Source organism: Muntiacus reevesi, chromosome 20, assembly GCF_963930625.1.
Source record: "Muntiacus reevesi chromosome 20, mMunRee1.1, whole genome shotgun sequence".
Classification (NCBI taxonomy): domain Eukaryota; kingdom Metazoa; phylum Chordata; class Mammalia; order Artiodactyla; family Cervidae; genus Muntiacus; species Muntiacus reevesi.
Window position 1 is genome coordinate 52068251 of NC_089268.1, and position 20154 is coordinate 52088404.

Below are 20154 nucleotides of genomic sequence, written 5' to 3' on the forward strand. Positions count from 1 at the left end.
CATTACCTACTTTAATCCTCAGCATTTTCTTGAGGAAGGTATTATGATCCCATTGTCCTCATGAATAAATGGAGTCTTAGGGAGGTAAAATAACTTCCTCAAGGTTGTTCAGAAACTGTAAACCCTGCATACAGCCCTGCGCTGCCTCTGTGGCCGTGCTCCCCACGGGGCATCTCTGCTTCCGGGGGCGTCACTCCTTGTCAGGTTTCTCTGGATCTTCTGTCTCCCGTTCCTTTTGAGGTGTTCGTGTAACAGGTCTTTTTAGGGTAGATTTTTTAGGGTAGATTTTAGGGTAGATTGAGGATGCTTTCAGCTCTAAGTAATGGAAAACAAAAACCCGTTGTGCTGTAAGCGAGGAAGATGTTCTTTATTTCTCATGATGTACGACGTCCAGAGATGGTGGGTTCCGCAACTGGCTGAGTCAGGACCCAGAAGCGTCACCGAGCTGTGAGGAGCCTGGCTCTGCCGCCCTTCGCCCGTGGCGGCACAGATCTCCTCGGAGCTGCAGAGGGGCTGCAGATGAGGGACTGCTCATCAGCCTCAGCTTCCCTTGAGCTTGATCTAGACCTGCTCGTAGGATCGTGAGTGCCGTACGAGTCTGCCTGGGCCAGCAGCCGTCGTGAGCACCAGTGTGTCTTAGCCAGCTTTCACATAGGTCTTTAATGTCAGTGTACCTAAATTTTGTCTATTGGATAGGAAATGATTTCTATTTGGATAGATTTCATGAAGTATCAACTCAGCCTCTTTAAGTTTTATATTCTCTTATTGATATGATTTCTGTATTTTATTTAATTTTCTATCATATATACAAAGTTTATATATACAGTTAAAGTTTATATGGTGTAGGAAGTTTATTTTTCACACATACAGACTTAGACTCTGTAATGTCTCATGTATCATTGCAATGATTTGTGTCCATGTTTATTACTCTTGGTTACATCTTTGTAGTAATAGCACCCTAAACACATCTTAAGCCTTTTTCTTCCCTCAGAGGTAAATTTCCCCAGAAGGACTTAGAAATGCTGTTCCCTGGAATGAGTGCTGACTTTACAAGTGAGAACTTTTCAGCTGCCTGGTACCTAATCGAGAACCACTCCAACACCAGGTGAGGGCGCGGGCCGTGCCGTGTGGCTTCTTGGGGTGCAGCTCATCAGACGTGGTAGCGTGGGTTTCCCTGTGCTGCTTAGCAGCCCTCTTGACCTCAGGTGCTTGTGAACACATCAGAGTAGCTGGCTCCTTATTTATAAAATGGGATCATTAATTTGAGGAGCCCTGTTTCCTTCTACCCTGATGTTTCTGTGTGTTTCACTGTTTGTGCCACCTGGTAAGACTTCGGAGTCTCAGCTGCTGTCCTGTGTCTGCGTGTGACCCCCTCCCTGCTCAGGTAACAAGAATTCTCAAGTACTGGTCTGAAACAAGGAAGGTACCTGCTTCCTGACCAGAGAGCAAAGGAAGATGAGTTGTTTATCATTTTTCAAAGACTTGACTTAAAATTAGCCAAAAAATAAACAAGGGTCATATATCCAGTTACAGTGCTCCTCTGTTTATACTACTTAAGAGTTTACCTACCCTCTGGGCAACAGTAGATCTGTGACTCTTAATGCAAGACTAGCTAGAACACTTTTGTGTACTAGAAATGTTTGAATAAATGGTTTATTGTTTAAAATTTGTATCCTTGAAACATCCCAACTTGTTAAAATATACCTTAGAAGATTTTCTTCCTTCACCTATTGGGATCAAAACCATCATAGAAAACAAGAAAAGTTGGTATATACTTAGAGTAAATTTGGCCTGGTAAATTTTTAGAGCAAATGTCTGAAGTCTTTTCTTTGGGGAAGATGGTTCTGATTTCACGTCATAGATGTGCTTTTCTGTTACCGTAAGTCAGGATTGATCTCTGTTCTCTTTGTAGTACCATCTTGGCACTCAAGAATATGCTCAACAGTTTATGGCCAGATTTTCTTAGCTTTAGTGGAAATAAAACTTCTGAAATGCAGAGACCAGCCCATTTTTCTCTGCTTGAGTTATAAAGATGCAGTAGTACGGTCTGTTCACTTAAGTTTTGAGCTGCCCCCGTGAGTCCTGTGAGATCACTGCTAATGGTGGGGCCTGGTGACGTGCACAGAGGGGACGTCCGGGGGGTCCCGCCACCCACCCCCGGGTGGTCCGGGCCTCTGCCTCGGCAGGTGCTCTTCAGAACTCCTTACCTGGCAAACCCTGTGTTGATTTGGGTCAGGTGTAAGCACGTCTGCGTGTGTAGTCACTCCCGGGTCTGACGCGGGAGGGCTCGCAGAGCTGTCGTACAGCTGCTGTAACTTGGCGTTTGTCATGTGCGAAGGTTTAGGTCTGGGTAAGAATTTGAAAGCTTGGTTTCATCTGATTACATATTGTATTAGTCTGTGTCTCCAGCGTAGGCTTCAGTATTTTACAATTATCAATTGTCTTCTCGTGGTTTCTTCGTTTCACTCCAGTTTTGAACAACTCAAAATGGCGATCACCCACCTGAAGAGACAAGCTAACAAAAAGAGCGAGGGCAGCCTGGCGTACGTGAAAGGGGGGCTCAGCACTTTCTTTGAGGCGCAGGACGCCCTCTCAGGTAGGTGACCCTCGGTGTCTGTGGGGCTTCCCCATTGACTCCAGTCCTGAGCTTGCAGAGGGCTAACAGGCTGTGATACTGGGGCTGTTTGCATGGCTGTTACTGTGGAGAGAAGTCTCCTCTTGGTGACTGAACGCTGTTCCTATGCACATAGTTCTGTTCCCAATTTACAGACGTGGAAGCAGGCTGAGGGCTTTTGGGTCACCTGCCATGTAGTGTGGGTAGGATGGGGTGAAGCTTTTGTCCTGGGATCACACTGCCTCAGCTCAAATTTTGGGTTTGGCTGTATGACCTTGGTCAACTTATTTAATTTCACTGAGCCATGGTTTCCCCATCTGTGAAATAGAAATAATATTAGAGCCTCATCACTGGCTTCTTATTGGATGCACATCATGTGTTAGAAACTTACTATGGTGCTCTGCTTAAAGTCATGTCTCAGGAATGTTTACCTTGCTATTTTTATTACTTTAGCTGTGTCACAGTTTTGAATTTGAAATTGAATTTTGGAGACTTACTTTGAAAGTTTTCTTAATGATTCACCTGAGGAAACCTGATTTGCTTTTAAAACTACCTCTCATTAGTAGGTATAAGTTTTTAAATATAAATTAATGATTTCTTGATACTTTATCAGAATCATTCAGACATATATAAATACTAGCAAAAAAGCTCTAATGTAATTTGCACATCCACAAATTGACATGTTGGTAGATGTTACTAGATATTTCTTGAGAACCTCCAGGGAAATAATTATAGACTGAGTAGAATATGAATAATATCTATTTTGCCATGTTATGTCCCACAGCTGAAATTAAATATTTTGAGGTTGATAGATATCAAACAGTAATATTTCTATTTTGTAGATGGTGGAACTGAGAAATAAAAATGACTTTCCTGTGGCCAAATGGCAAACATATTAGTAATTTAAGCCTTATTTTTCTTTTTTAATTCAGTCATCTTTGCTGCTCAGCCTCCTTGATGAGATGACTAGGCCCACGCACTGTGAGCTGCTTTACCAGTGCTGACCTGCCGGGACTCAGGCTGCTCTCCGCTGTCACTGTGCAGCCTTTGTGTTTGTGCTTCTTTCTAGCAGTGAAAATAGAACCATTGTTTGAGCTGTTTAAAAGTGTCTTTTTTGATGTACCATTTTCCCACCCATTAAAATAGCCTACATTTTAACTTGGTGCTTTTTTTCTAGCTATCCATCAAAAACTAGAAGCAGATGGAACGGAAAAAGTAGAAGGGTCCATGACGCAGAAACTGGAGAATGTTCTGAACAGTAAGTTTCGTCCTACCACCCAAACTTATTTATGGACTTTATAACAAGCTTTGATATAGTTCTTGGACCTGGTTTCACAGAAAAAGGCAGTTAGGTTGTATTTTGGTATTTATTTCTAAATATCAGTGATTTAATGAACATAGAGGAAAGTAAAAATATTGAAAATGAATGTTCTGGTTTTGTTTGCATTTTATTTATGAGAAATCATCATTTGAGATCAAGCCAGTATGCTTCTTAAAAAGTAAAATTTGCTACCATAAAAGAGGCTAGTACATAAATGACATCATCAAAGGTAAAAGATTGCTGTGGCAGTAGCCAGGATCATTACTGACCAATAGCACAGAACAGCATCTTGAAGCATCTGCCAGTGGTAACACAAATAACATCAGCTGCTGGAAGGACAGATATACCGAGCTGTCTATTTGTTTATGCCATGCCTTTTTCCAAAACAAATTTAAGACAGCTGCATTCTTGAGTGTTTCTAGCTCTGAGACATTTTGTAAGAATTGTAGGCCAAGAGAAACTGATACATGGAATTCAAGGCTGTATCCACCTCCCCTTCTTTCTGCTGACATATGAACTTCCAGCTACTTACCCTACAGATTTAGAAGAAACTCAGCAGATAAATCAGTCCCTGTTATAATATTAGTAGCTTGAAAGTAAACTGTTGTCTTCACAGATATAGTGAAACACTTGACAAGGAGCAGTGATGTCCAGGGGACTTTCCTAGTTGTCAAGTATAAGCATGTAGAGCATACAACTTCACCAGGAAGTAGAGTCGAGAATAACTAAAATATTGGAGACCCCCAACATCGGCCCTTCAGTGATTCTATAATGTAGGACTGTGATAACAAGTCAGTTTTGCACTTCTGTCTTAGTCCCATCAGCAGAAGTATCTGGGCTTTTTTGTAATAATCTGTTCATAAACCTTGGGATCTCTGATAATAAGTGTTTTCTAGAAAGTTTTAATTTGATATACGCTTTCCTGTAGTAGAACTTGAGTACTTCGATTTCATCTCAAAATGTATGAGTTTTACAACACTTCAAATATTTTTCTCTCTGTTTTTTTGTATTATTATCATTTTGCCTTGAGATTTTACCTCATTTCTTTTTCTTGTCTCTGAGTATCCAGTCACCAGCTTTGTTCAAATGAATATAGTCTGAATTCAGCCCAAATAAGCATTTACTAAAGCTGTTTCTGTATTAACATAGTCAGATATTTTAAGGGCTTGGAAGGCTGTTTTCTACTTGGGGATGTTATTTTCCCTGGGGAAATTTCCATCAAACCATGATAATCTGTTTAAAAAAAAAGTGATTATGGTAACTTTGAAAAGGTGATGAGAACAAGCTGTCTTAGTAAGTATCTCATTGTATCTGTAGAAGAAAATGGATATTTGTTAAGGTTGGAAAAAATTAAGATCTGTTTCATGGTGAGACCCACATAGTGTATAACATCACTTTTTTCTTTTTAGTAGTTTAGGTAATTCTCCCTTGAGACATGTGGTAGTAAAATTTGTAGGAGAAATTGTTTTACTTTTATTCCTTTATAAGCACAAACTTTTTCTAGAAATGTGTCCTTTTAAATTTCTACTGAAAGTTTGCTCTTTTTTGAGTCAATTGGCTTAACATGAATGTCACTTCTTTGAGAAGTCCTTTGAGATTCAGGACTTCCTGGGGTAAACATTTTTTGTAGAATATATTCCTTTGTAGCAGTCCCTTTTTCCTAGAATATCTTTCTGTCAGCTGTGTGTTGATGCTTGCATTGCAGGATGGGTTTGTAGTTCAGGTAAACCTGGCCCACTTCGGCAAGGCTGGTCGTGTCTAGTGTCGCGCTGGTCCAGCGTCCTGCGCAGACCTGGGAGGCGTGTGACTGCCGCCCTCAAGCAGGTCCCTGCCCAGAGCGTGGGACCTGGTCACTGCTCTTGAGGAGCTGTGCAGAGATTATGCAGGAGAGTGGGTGCAGTCTGGTGCGTGATTACGTACTAACTTACAAGTGCTTTCCCTGAGTGATTTTAAATGAAACTTCTTAAGATCTGGGAAATCCTTTTCACTTTAAGTTTCTGAAGGGTGACATTGGCCATAAGAAATTTAGTCCATTTTGTTCAGAATTTACCAGTTTTGAAACCGTTCATTGAAATGCTTGAAAACATGTTCTCACTGATACATTTCTCATATTTGCTTTGGTATTTAGTAATTCCTTCTTAATTTCAAAGCAGTGATGCAGTGATGACTGTTGATTTCTATAGACTCCATATTCCTCTCTCTGTGTTGTTGCCTGTTCCAGGAGTGTACCGCCAGCAGCTTCTGTGGCAGTGGAGGTGTAGCTGTCGAGCACTTAAAACATGGCTACTGTTACTGAGGAATGTAATTTTTAACTTTATTTGAAACAGTCCCATGTGTCCGATGCTGCGGGTTAGATGGCGCTGGTTGCAGGGAGGGACGGTGTGGCCCAGGCGTCTGTAGTCGCAGCTGTGACAGCCAGACCTCGGCGCCCCTCGGCCAGGCCCAGGTGCTGCTCCCGCATCCTACAGGCGCTCAGGCCTTGCAGTTACTCTGGGAAGCTTGTTCTGTTATCTTCATTTTATTGATGAAAAAGGTGAGGCTCAAAAGGCGACATGCATTTCCTAAGTCACTTCTGTAGTGAGTGGCATTTGTGTCTGGAGATCTGACTCCGAGTCTGTGCTGTGAACTGCAGGCAGGCTCTGTTGGGTTGGAGTGCGCGGCTCTCAGTAGCCAGCGTTCTCACCGCGTTGCGTCAGTGCACGCCTGATTTCTGGCTCCCCATCTACCCAACGCTCACCAGTTACGGATGCCCAGCTGCCCTCGTGGTAGAGTTGGGGGTGCCCAGTTCCCCCGCTTGCCAGTCACGCTCAGACACAGAGTGTGCCTGTGTGTGGCCTCCGCGTCTCCCAGAGAGAAACTCGCAGGAGGACGTGGTCCACGGAGGTGACCGTGCGCCTGCACAGGGAAAGCGGGGTTCAGAGCCCATCAGCTGGGGGTGTAGACAGGTTGCGCTGGGGTCCTGTCACCACGTGGGAGCCCCGAGGAGCTCAGTGAGGGTGTGTGTCCCCACGGAAACCAGGAGGGTATGACGAGGGGCTCACCTGGGGTGCTTGGAACATAGCAGACAGCTGTGGACAAGAGCGTGATCGTTTGTCGGAGCTCAGGAAGAGTGCCTGATACATGCTGCAGATTTTATGACAAGAAGAGAAGGCAGGCTATCTTGATAATGTTGTTTACAAAGAAATTAAACACTTGAATTTTCAGTGCTTCTAATGTTTTATTATTAATAGTGTACTAAATAAAAAATGAGTTTTACTGTTTTTTTCTTCTTTAAAAAAAATTTTCTTAGTGGTTTATAACCAACAGCAAGTTTTTAACATTTCAAAAAAATTTTTAGAAGTCACAGAACAAGCGTCATCTTCCAGTTGATTGTTAGGATTGTTTGCTGGGCTCAGCCGCCCCATCCCTGACGCGGTCCTGCACGCGACCCTGCGCTGTCCTGCCCTCAGTGGGCCCAGGTGCGCCCCCAGTCAGGAGAGCCGCCGCAGTTCAGTAAGCGGGATCTGAGAGGTGAGGCTGTGGGCTGAGGGGTCTGCTTGAGAGGCGCTTTCTCTGCATTGTCTTGGAATTTGTCTATTCTGAGGCTACTAGTGAACCCCGGAAGGGTTTTAAATAGAGAAGTCAGAGTGTGAACTTAAACATTCTGCCATTTGTTGAGAATGGACTGGAAGGAAGCTGGGTGGAGACAGAAGAGGAGCCAGGGAGATGCGTGACTGGGGCCGTGAGGCTGGGGGGGTTCAGCCTCAGGCAGGCTGGAGACGAGCGCTGGGTGACTCAGAGTGGCCTTGTCACCTCGTGTCGCCCTGTGATGTCTGCTTGTCCATTTCTGGAGTTTGTTAGGAGAAACAAGACACGTGGCAGATTGTTCAGTCTCTTTGTGTCAGAGTTTTGCTATGAGTTTAACTGTATGTTGAAAAGTTACCTTAAATTTCGTTAGCTTTCCTGTTCCTGGGGTAGATTGTGTCATGGGTCTGGGGGGGAGCCCCAGCTCGTACCAGACAGAGACACAGGTTACCGTCGCCTGGGCTGTGGTCTATGCCGGTGCCAGCAGCCTGAGCAGGGCCACAGAGAGCGCGTGTCTGCTTTGATAGACACACTCGAAGTGACCAGGCACCTCAGAATCACCTGGTGTTTTCTTTGGGTGACGGTTCATGGTGCAGGCTCAGGCTTTCCCATCATTGAGGACCGAAGCTCCGGGGGCAGTGCTGCAGTGGCCCATCTCCCCATCTTTTCCTCCAGCTCTGCTGAGACACAGTTGACACGGATATTGTGTAAGCTCAAGGCGTGCAGCGTGATGGCTGGATACCCGTGTGTGATGCCGTGTGGTCGCCCCAGTGCTGTCGCTGCATGGAGTGCCTCGCGTGGTCTGTGGCGAGAGGGCGTGAGGTTTTCCCAGCGGCAGTGTTGTTCTCTCTACCCGGCTGCCGTGCAGGGGTGTCAGCTCTGTCCCTGAGGCTGCCCGTCTGCACTCCTCCGGCCCCAGGAGCCATGCAGCGTCTGCCTCTGGCTCCATGTGCGTGGAGCCCTCCAGACCCATGCCTGTCGCCCTGTCTTAGGCCGAGGGACATGTCACTGCCCTGCCAGCCCAGCTGAGGCCTCTGTCCTTGCGTCCATGCTGGGGGTGTCCGTCCCCGAGAGCAGGACACACTGCCCCTGCGTGGGGGAGGGACGGCCTTCAGTCCAGACGGGCCTGGGGCTGCTGCGTGCGGTGGGGCTGCTCCAGGGCGTCCTGCCTCCGCTCCCAGAGCCAGCCTGCCCTTGTCTTCTAGTTGCCCCACGGAGTGAAGACCTCAAGTGGCTGGTGAGCTGCTGCTGGTTTTTATCTGCTTGCCCAAATCTTGGCTTCACTGCTTTCATTATTTTCTTACTGTATATAATCATCCAGTTATCAGTTATGAGCTCCCAAAGTTTTATTGTGAATGCAGTAAAGTTCACAGCAGAATGATAATGTATGGACAAAGTGTTTTATAAGTTAAAATCATAATTTTATAACTTAAAATTTGTGTATAAATTAAAATTTTATATATATTTCTGTATAATTATAATTTGATAGGTTATAATTTCTGCCTCTGTGATTTCTGTATCAGATATTTGTATTGTTTAATTTTAAGTGGATTTTCTACCTGTGCTTGTTTTCATGCTTTTTAGGGGTGTTTAAAATTATTAGTTAGTATTGTTTTATTGTCTTCAAGATGAAAAAAATCTAATTTTGATGTTTTGTACTCCTTCATTGTAGAGAAAGTGCTTGAGGATTTAACATTCACAGCACACACCTAAGTAATCAGCCTTTTAAAATATTCAATCCTCATTCACGAATCTGTTCATTTATGAAGCCTCAATTCATGAAGTCTGTTTCTAAATGATAAATGCTTAATAATAAGTATTCCAAGAAAAATAGTTTTAACCTTAATCAGATTTCCAATATTCATTTACTCATCATTATCTGATTTGGTGGTAATAAGGGAATACATATACTTTTCTCATGGTAGAAATTTAGTATTCTACGTTAAATAACATGTGGTGAAAATAGCTATACTGACAAAACAAAGTTTTTATATCAGGCCTTTAAAATTTCAACAGAATTTAAACATTATTTAGATAAAACAATTATGTTACAAAGACGACTTTTAACACACTCAGGCCACCCACAGTGTGGACTAGAGAATGTGGTATGCCAGCCACCCAGTGAGACTGAGGTCATTTTTTTCATCTTTGCTTAAAGTATAGTCACTAGACCAGATAATGTAGAAACTGTATATGAGCAGTGATCAAACAGCCAAAAAGAGTTTATCCTTTTTCTCCCCTTTTGTTGTGACTAATTAAAAATAATTCACAAGTTGAAAAAGCTTAAGTATTTTTATATACAGTAAATTTTGTTTTAGATGAACTTTCGTTAGTGATTCATATAATTTGAGGCCTTTAAGGTAAAAAAAATACACATATATATGTAAATATAAAATGTTCAGTTTATGTATCATTTTAAGAAATATTAAGCTGATTTAAGAAATATTCATTAATGATGGTGTGTTAAAATTTGGTATTTTAAATTGCTTATGTAGTTTTTCTGCCTGCTGCATAGATAATTTTACATAGAAATAGGGTTAGGTTTAAAATACTTCTTTTGAATAACTTTTCGGAAAAATTTTTCTTCCTTTTTTTTTTAATTACTATGAATATATAGATATTGAATCCAGAGAATTTAACTAGTGTACTTGTGTGTGCACGCATCATGTATATGTGTGTGTTTTAACCTATTGTCTGAATTAATGAAATAACCTAAGGGTCCATAATGCTGTAAAACTTAAAAGAAGCTAAAATAAATGTAGATTCACGTTAGAGAATTTATTTGGGCCTGGTAAGTATGGTTATTCTTAATTGGATACCATTAATTGGTATACACATATGAAAAGACTTAGCAAGCAAGATGGAAACTGTGTTTTAGCAAACTGTAAAAAAAAAAACTCAAAACTCCAATATAATTGACTTTTAGAAAAGTCTGCTGAGTTAAGTATCAAGTATAATAGCAGTCTAACATTTTGTTTTTTGGTCCAGTTGCACATTTTCTGACTAAAATCAGTTTTTATCTAAATTTCTTTTTCTCCTTTTAAAATAGGAGCAAGTAACACTGCAGATATGTTATTTCAAGAAGTCTTAGGTCGAAAGGACAAGGCGGATTCCACCAGAAATGCCCTCAATGTGCTCCAGCGATTCAAGTTTCTTTTCAACCTCCCTCTAAGTATTGAAAGGAACATCCAAAAGGTACACCGCCTATGTATGTGCCTGTGGCCCTAGACGCCTTGCATTTCAAAGAGCTGCTAAGATGTTCTTTATCTTAACCAAATTAATTAAACTTTACTGACAATCTCCAAAATGTTTCTTTATTTTAAAGGGTGATTATGATGTGGTTATTAATGATTATGAAAAGGCCAAGTCACTTTTTGGGAAAACAGAGGTGCAAGTTTTCAAGAAATGTAAGATTTATTACTTTAAGATTTTCTACTTTGCTTTTATAGGAAAATTGTGAAATATATTTTGCAAAGAATGTTTACGTGCATTTTAGCTTTTGTTTCTATGGTCCCCTTTTTCAAGTGTAAGATGGGTACTTCAGAAGTAACATAATGGAGTTTCTTGCTGACCTGGAGAGAGAACTATAGGATGGCTGGACATTCTTTGATGCTTGGTAATTGTGATGCTACTTAGGTCTTTTTACCGAAAAGAATCGTTACAGATATTTTACAGAAATGGAAATCTACATTTTATTCTTCGCTCTTTAGAAAGACGACTAATATATTTATGAATTCTAACCCTACTTTAAGCAAGTTTTGAAATTATCTCTATGGTAGAGTTACAGAAAATAAAAGCCTAAAATGCCTTATTAACTGGGAGAACTATCACTGGACTTGATTAAATTTGTAAAGAAATCCATAAGAACCCAGAAAAGTTTATTTATTGTGATAAATTTCCATGCAGCGTATGCACAGGCTTGCACCCTGCAGTCCAGTGAGTTTGACAGGTACACACACCCTGTAACCTGAGCCCTGGAGAGAACGTTTCATCGCCGGGGCAGATCCCCTCCTGCCTCTTCTCAGTCAGCCCCTCCGCCCCACACAGCCAGTCTGCTTTCCATACTTTGATTTTAAATTTTCAGTCTGTAAATCTTGTAATTCTTTCCATTTTTTAATCAGATTATGCTGAAGTAGAAACACGGATTGAAGCTTTAAGAGAATTACTTCTAGAGAAGTTGCTTGAGACACCATCGACTTTACATGACCAGAAACGTTATATAAGGTAAACCTTCTACGAGAGTTTTGATGAATCACGTATATCTGGGTGATGCTGGACACGTCCTGTCGCTCTTACAGAGATTCGGGGAAACTGGGAGAGTGCTGAGACGGCAGGAGGGAAGACAAGCAGCAGAGGTCTGGGGACCCACGTAGGACACCAGGTTCTTGTGTGCACTCAGAGACTGGGGAGCAGTCACCCTTTAAAGGCAAGAGGATCCTGCCGGTGTGGGTGAAGGGAAAGCAGCCTCTTTGCCCTCTCCTCCTGTCCGCAGGGTCTAACCCGGCTGGGGCGCTGCCCCCTGACTGGGGGGCTGCTCCCTGGCAGGCTTCGGGGGTGGCGCTGTCCCACAGGGCTCCAGTGCTGCTGGCAGGGCGGGGCTCAACAGCGGAGGGCTCTGAAAGCTTCCAGGCTTGGAAAGGAAGTGGGAACGCTTACTTGGAAAGGATGGCAGTAGCAGCAGAAATGTGCACCCCACAACGTGGTAGGAACTGTGTTGCTCAAGAGGGAAGGAGTTTTAACGTGGGCAGGCGTGGGGAGCTGGGGTGCCGGCTGCCCCCAGGTTGGGGCCTCCGGCTGTCTGCCTTCACAGCCTGTCTGTGCTTTTCTCCAAGTGTCCCCAGAAGAAAGCATGCACTTAGGAATTTTTCTGGCTTGTAGAATCATAGAAATTTAATGCTGCTAATTAACTGTGTGTTGTTATCCAACTGCTTTTTCTTTCTTTTTTTTTTTTTTTTAACATGTAAAGTAACAGTTCCAAGAAGGTTAATCTGTCATCAAGGATACGAAGCTGTTTAGCGTCTTGTCTGTGTTCTGCCATGCTGCTTCACTAATAATTACAGTTATTCTGTTACATTTCCTGGTAGGAAAATGATGTTAAACCTTATCGAGTGCAGGATTTCTTTATGTAATGAATTGCCATTGTGTAGATAACTCATGCACAGTTCCCGTGACTGGTTAACCTACTAGATACCATTTAAAAGATAGTGATATTTTAAAAGGTTCTTTTAAATGGCCTATTTAATGCTTTATTCCCTGTCCTTTCAAAAGGAAAAGAACAAGAATGTCACTGAAAATGTCAGGTAATTTATTTACTTTTTAATCTGTATTTTTGACACTTTGAGACTACATGGAGCAATTTATCATCCTTTTTAAATTAAGAGTTTAGTTATTAAAGAATAGGAAAAACATCACAACCAGGTTAAATATCTGTTGGAGTTTGGAATCTATGATGAGTCATCCCGTGAGCACCAAGTGGGGGTGGAGGCCCTCAACTTTATTATCAGCAGAACTGCAGTCTCAGCTCCCACATGTTGGAAGCTGTGCAGGGCCCGAGCGTGTGGCCCAGCCTGTCGCCGTGCGGCTGCTCACTGCTGACTCTAGGTCAAGGCGTTCTCACGATTCCCTCTCTCCCTGCTCTGCTGCTGCTAGCAGCTTGACCAAGCAGCAGAGTACCACGCATCACTGCTTCTTCCCATATCGGTGTGATTCTCTCCTTGGTCATTGTTAAAAATCATGTCTAAGTATGCCTAATGGCTAATTCCTAAAGTTTAAAATTTTGAGTCTGTGCTCATTCATAGTTAACATTCCTTACCTTTTTCCTACTAAAAGACCTTTTAAAAAAGTATTCTTTGGTAACAAAGTTTAAAAGGAAGTAGCAATAATCCGTATCATATTCTAAGCCAAGATCTTTGAAATGAAGCTATATGTTTTTAGCTACATCCTAAAAAAATGAAAGTTACTGAATTAAGTCATTTAACCAGGGGAAAGCTTAACACAAGTTGTACTTTTGAACTGAAACACTGTAGAGTTTCTGAGACAACAAATTTATCTTTCTTCATAAAACTTTTGTGTAATACCCATTAACAAGATGGTAGAAAAAGGATTATTCTTAAATTTTGGAAGGGCTGAAGAGCCTTAAAATTTGAGGGGGTACTGAGCAGAGGGACGTGCGTGCATCAGAGAGGAAGGTGGGGGGGGGGGCGGGGGGGTGCTGTGTTTACCGCTGGTGCAGGAGCCTTGGGGCCCACACAGCTCCTCCTGTCTGAGGAGAAGCCCCAGCAGACAGACAGTTCACAGGCTCAGCTCAGTAGGCTCCAGGCCCCGTGAGCCCAGGGCCCACACAGGACAACCCCGCAGAAAACCACCGCCCCCGTTGAGCGTGCAGTGGGGAGGGGGTTGTTCCCGAATGCCACGTTTTGTTGGTCACTGACTGACTCCTCCTCTGATTAACTGCTGGTTGAGAAGACTGGGTAAGGAAGTGCTTGGCGCTGGAGGACCTGGGAGAGAGGCCCAGCTGTGTCCCTGCAAGAGGTCACGCTTGTCACCACCGTTTGTTCTTAAACGGAACTTCAGCCCCAAGACAATAGACAGCTTAAGGTTTGGAGTAATTTCAAGACAGCAAGTCCAGCTTTTGGAGTTGATTTAATTTGCTTTAACGTGTTATATTTACGTATTTCATGAGGGCTAAGTTTTGAATAATATTTGTCAATTTTTTAGCAGAAATGTACTTCAGTTGTGTATCTGGGTTGGGAATTTTCACAAACAAAGAAGACTTTAAATATTTTTCAGCCTATTTTAAAACTAAGAACAGTGCTCATCTGTACTGCGTTTTTTGGAAGACTGTCTTCTCCTGAGTTAGAGTTGAGACTTAGAGCTCAGTGCTTGCTGGCCCCAAGCCTCTGTGTAGTGCGGTGGTTGACGTTTCGGTTGCCCTGCTTAGAGGGTATGGAAAGCAGGGTCACACTGCCCTCTCGTGGCCGTGTGTTTCAGACCAGAGAAGAAGGTCATCAGGCGGAGGGAGGCCTCTGCTGGTGTTTGTTGTGTGACAGGGAGCTCAGTCGGAGCACTGTGATCAGGACCACAGCACACTTGTCTTTGTCATCTTGGTCGTCTTCTTATAAAGTCCAGGCGTTTTAAAATGTACTTTTATTGTTAATTGCATGCAAGGACATTTGAATACGTTTCACTTAGAACTGAATATTAAAGAGTAAGGATTGACGAATGCTTTACTAGTTAACAAAGTTTCAGGTATCCTTAAAAGCTGTGACTTTAACATATGCTGGCTTTCGTTTTGACTTTACGGCTGAGCAGCAGAAGCCGACTCGGTCAGCCGTGGCCTTGCCGTTTCAGGTACCTGTCCGACCTCCACGCGCCTGGCGACCCTGCGTGGCAGTGCATCGGGGCCCAGCACCGGTGGATCCTCCAGCTCATGCACGGCTGCCGGGAGGGCTGCGTGCGGGACCTCAAAGGCAAGGCCCTCCGTGGCGTCCTCCCCGGTCACTCGACATGCTCTGGGGGACTTGACTGAGGGGGACTCATGCTCATCATGCCCGTGCCACCCTCCCCACCCCCACCTTAGCATCCCCCCTGAGCCGGGGACTGAGGGGCGTGGGGTAAGCCTCAGCACGCCTGTCTCGTGGGGGACTGGCCGTGTGGGCAGAGCTTTGGGCAGGGGACAGGAGCTCCAGCGGAAGTGACACAGCGTGTAGGGATGGTACTTGTGTCTATCAGCAGGCACGTGCCTTCGTCTCTCCATCAGCTGCCGGTTGAGCTCTTCTGCGCACCAGGCCCTGAGCTGAGTCCAGGGGTGCCCTCCCCTCTCGGTGACGCTGGGTTTGGGAGGAGAGTGAGGCGGCGAGGGAGCGGTGCTGGCACAGAAGGCAGCACACAGGGAGGCCGCAACGTTTGTTGACAGTCTGTCGTGGGTTAGCTGGCTTGGATCTGAGTGTTCTCTAGCTGTGAATCAGTTTTTTTCTATTCTTAATGTTTAGGAAAACCCAAATATCTCTTTCCTGATACCATATCCAAACTCCTATTGTGTCATTAATTATTTTATAGTTTTAACAAGTGAAAACATCAGACAGCACACACAGTCTGAGGTCCACGTGGGTTTCTGGAGGCCTCAGTTTCTTGTGCTTGGAGTCTGCTCGGTCAGGCAGGTTCTCACCCAGGGCTGCCTGACACAGTCCCCTGGTGTTTCTAAAGACTGTCACTCCCCAGCCTCCTCCCCTCCCCTCCCACTGTGTTAGACTCTCGTGGTGGTGTCCACACATCAGTGGTTTCACAGCTTCTGGATGACTCTGGTGCAGCAGGGCTGGCAGACACTGTGGTGGGTGCGTGCTCAGGACTGGAGTACTGCGCTGAGCAGACCCATGTGGTCTCCAGCCTCTTGGAGCTTGTCCCCTAGCGAGAGAGACATGGTTTAAAAAGTCACATAGGTGTTTATTTGTCACGTAAGTATAATTGTGAGAGGTATTCCGAAAAGGAGAGTACAGAACTCTGCCTCAGCCTGGTTAACCAGAGGCCCTGGGACATTCCTGGAGGAGGCGCTGTTGCCACTGAGCCTCAAGGAGTGTGGTTTTCCAGGGAAGGGCCGCAGAAGAGTGGTCAGATGGCCAGGAGTACAGACAGGGCTGGGGTCCGTCAGAAGGCTTCCCTGCTCAGGCTTGTAAGAAACAATCCGACTGCACGATTTAGTTATGAAAATATTCAAATTTCTGGAAAACGTGTGTAATTTATAAAGACCACACAGGAAATTTCATGCTTACCATTACATCAGTACCTGAAAGCTCCGATACCCAAAATCCCGTCACTAAAGTCTGGGTCCTTCTTGGAGGTAAATGGAGATGCAGCCTTACCTGGTGGAGTCCTTCCTTGTCATCTGGATGCTTCATACTGCTAAACTTAACTCACTCAGCACTGCCAAGAGGCAGCGTCTCTGGGGAGAAGGACACTTGCACTGTGTGACTGGAGACCTGCCTTTGTATTTCCTTAAACTTACTCACCCAGCACTGCTGGAAGTCAGCATCTCTGAACTTACTCACCCAGCACTGCTGAAAGTCAGCATCTCTAGGGAAAAGGACACTCGCTTCTGTGTGATTGGAGACCTGCCTTTTTACTTGATCTGACCAAGCCTATTGTCGAGGTTGCTCCTTGCTGGCGGCATAATTGAAGGAATGCGCGTCGACTGGAACCTTTTTGTTAGTGATGAGGTTTACGTAAAGTTATTTCCATAAGTTGGTCTTTCTGATTGAAAAGTGCAACGTAACAGTTTTAGCTCTTAGAATTTACTCCACAAATTTCATGACAATACAGTGTAAGTTTCCTAAATCCATTAGCCAGATGTTTATAGATTATGATTTTAACTGTCCTTTGACATTCAGAAGAACATCTTGAGCCATATCCACCTGTTGTCAGCAAACACACCTAATATAAACAATATAGACAGTCCTAACAAGTCCATGCTCTTTAATTGCAAAGCTGGTATATTCTTTGAGCTCACATCAGAAGGAGTTTATTATTTTGGAGAATTCCAAACATACTTAGGAGCACCAAGGGTGATCCCCTGACCTCTTCTGTGTCTGCCCAGTTTAGACAGTTATCTGCTCACAGCCAGTCTCATTTTACCTACAACCCATCCCTCACCCTGAATTATTTTTGAAGTAGGTCACTTCATTTCACCTATAGTTATTTCAATATGTAATTTTCAAAGATAAACATGCTTTGTGAAAACTATATCACTTGAACTTCTTGAAAGCTATTATCATTACCTGAAGTGTTACCAGTACTTTCTTGATATCAAGCATTCAATTAACTGTCAATTCCAAAAGCCGTTTAATATGTCCAGTAGCTCCTGAAGTACATAGATACTGTGGCTTTTTAATCAATGGTCAGTGCAGAGGCAGATGATGGCAGTGCAAAGGCATCAGGCAGATGGAGACAGAACTTGTATTTTTTACAAGAAGTAGCCGCTAGTGACATCGTGTCCCTGGGGCCACCTGGCCCCTAGATGCTCTCCTGCTTGTCGTCAGTGTGAGTGTCCCTGGACACGTCAGCTCTACTGTGCGTCTGTCTGCTCTGCGCGGGTGCTGTAATGATGTAGTGAAGGCGTGTGTGTGGGGGGGATGTTTATAGAAAATATTGGCCTTAGTTATAAGTTTGCTGGGAATAACTGTAGCTTTTGTTGTTGTTGTTAGTTTACAACTAGTTGTTCTGATGGGACTTCCGCTTACAGATATCCTAGTTACGTGTAATAGAAATTAGGTGAGTACGGGGCAGGGTTCCTAAATATCATTTGGACTTTCTGTTGGCATCCTCTCATAATCACAAGCTTGTGGGTCTGGTAGAAACCTGGGACATTGTCTGGTTCAGACATGACTTAGGTCTCTATTTCGCATGTGAGGGAGCTGCCTCAGGAGCCACAGGACTGCTCAGCTTCTCCGAGTCGGGCACACAGTTCCACAGACTTCTCTGTTCTGTTCCTGAAGCCAGTGCGCCATCACATGGGTTTCTGAACTCGATGAGCTGATGGCGTGGTGATGGCAGTGCCTACGTCTCTTCGAACACTTGTCACTTCTTGTGAAGCTTCTTCACTTTCATTCAGGTCCTCTCAGGAACCTGTTTTCAAACCAAAGGCTTGTTGGGTTCTGAATCTAAAGAATGGATTGTGAGTTCTTCTGTTGTGACATCTGCACTTGGACTTTAACACCAAAGAAGAGAAATTGATTCACTCACCCCCAGGCAGAAGAGTTAAGACATGAGACAGTCTTTGTTATGTGAAACAAAAGATAGACTGTAAATATTTCAGACAGGAGAAGATGTCTTCGTAGGTAAAGCTGGTTTTTATGCATTACTTTAAGGAACCTAATATAATTTTTTTAAAAGTTTTGCATGGTGGTTTGGGTTAAAAATGCCAATTGTATTTGTCTTGTGGTTTTCAAGAAAAGCTCATGAGCAAAGATGGTGGTAGATTTTCAGAGACAGGGAAACCTGGCATGCTGCAGTCCATCGGATCGCAGAGTCAGACATGACTGAACTGAACTGAATCCTCCATAAAAGCCACGTTTTTCCAGGACCGATTGTTTTGCACATGAAGCTTTGTCCACAGAGGTAGGTCCCAGGGTGCTATTCTTGTGAATACTGCAGCAGCACCTTCTCTGGATGCCACTTTTATGGTAATAGCACATACCAGCCTGGTAAGTGGTGCCTGATGGTGCACACCAGGACTCAGACAGGAGGTGACCGCTGCCCCTCAGCACCGCCAGCCGGTCACCCGGGAGCGCGTCGCTGCTCCTCGTGGCCTGCCTCTGTAGCCCACGTGCGAACGTTTGGCTTTTCTAAAGGGAGACAAAGATGGAGAAAGAGCAAGAATAAAGATCAGCATTAAAGAATTCATCTTTAAAGCATAAATGCCTGTGGACAAATCTGTTTTCTTCCAGCCTGCGCTAGTTTAACTGTTTGGCTTCTCTTCCGAAACTTTTACCGCCTTATAAGAAGTGTCGTTTGTCTCTTAAAATTCCTATGAAATAGGGCCAAAATGAGACTAAATCTTTAGGTTTCCTGTCAGGAAAAACTTTTGGTTTAACCCCCTACCGACATTCTCAAACAGGATTTTTAAAGGTAACCTTCAAAGGCATTTTTTCCTTTGTTCTGAAAATGAGTTTAAGTCTTAAAAAATACAAGCTAGTAACTCCAGGGAGCATCAGTCTGTTGCGTCCTCCCAGGTCATTCCCAGCGGCGTGGCGGGGTAGAGGCAGACCAGCGCTTCTAGAATAGATCGAAGCAGGAGGGTCTGTACACAGCCACACGACACAGTCACACGACAGAAGGAGATACATTTCTGTGTGGCTTCGGTTCTGTGTGAAAATGCAGATTGATACCTCACGTCTGAGAGGTTTAATCTGAACCATCACAGTATGGATCTATTATAGAGGGACAATATTAAGCATAGAGGCTGTGCTAAATATCTCCTGTTTTAAATATTTCAAATGTTGAGCAGATTATCAGGTTAATTACTTGCTGAAATAAAATGTTTGTTTATCCAATTGTCTTAAAATACATAAAGGCTGTATTTTTCAACTCAGGCTCTTCAAATACATGCATAAATTACATTTCAAATTTATGTGCAGTTTTGTGAATTGATACAGTATAACTAAACTATATTTTATTTTGATATTTAAAAAACACAACTGGGACCTTTATGTAGACAATCAGTGGGGTTACTAAGTTTAATTCCAGTGTTTCCATAACGTAGGCTCAGGTGGCTCCCAGGCAGCAGGTTAGGTGTAGCTTCCACTAGGAGACTTGCTACAGATTCCTCAAGTTTTCTGCAAAACTACAAAAACAGGTCTGTGCTTAAAAAGACAGTAAATGTGTTTTTATACATATATTAGATATCTTAATAAAATAAGTTTTATTTTAAAGTTGTTATAATGAGGATATATATCAGGAAGTTTCTAAAGTTTATTTTTTGGAGATTTAAAAAAGTAGTTTCTCTCCTCAATGTTTTTCACAGCAACATGAACCCAGAATGATCGATGTTGATTTAAAGAGAAAAGGCAAGTCCAGGTGGGCAGTGCTGGTCGTGCTTCCCCCACCCTGAGTCCCGCATAGCTGTGCCCTCCCTGCTCACCCTTGTTTCAGCGGCTTTAGAAGA

General features: G+C 43.5%; 1 protein-coding gene across 4 annotated transcripts in view; it reads left to right on the forward strand.

The window, feature by feature from the left end:
* The window catches only part of EXOC2 (exocyst complex component 2), a 120637-nt gene that overhangs the window by 40438 nt on the left and 60045 nt on the right, over positions 1-20154 (forward strand). For all 4 annotated transcript variants that reach the window (XM_065913309.1, XM_065913310.1, XM_065913312.1 and 1 more), the window contains exons 5-11: positions 992-1105; positions 2472-2596; positions 3792-3872; positions 10549-10694; positions 10825-10906; positions 11621-11723; positions 14850-14968. In XM_065913309.1, the coding sequence (XP_065769381.1) occupies positions 992-1105; positions 2472-2596; positions 3792-3872; positions 10549-10694; positions 10825-10906; positions 11621-11723; positions 14850-14968 (770 nt within the window). The remainder of the gene's footprint in view (positions 1-991; positions 1106-2471; positions 2597-3791; positions 3873-10548; positions 10695-10824; positions 10907-11620; positions 11724-14849; positions 14969-20154) is intronic.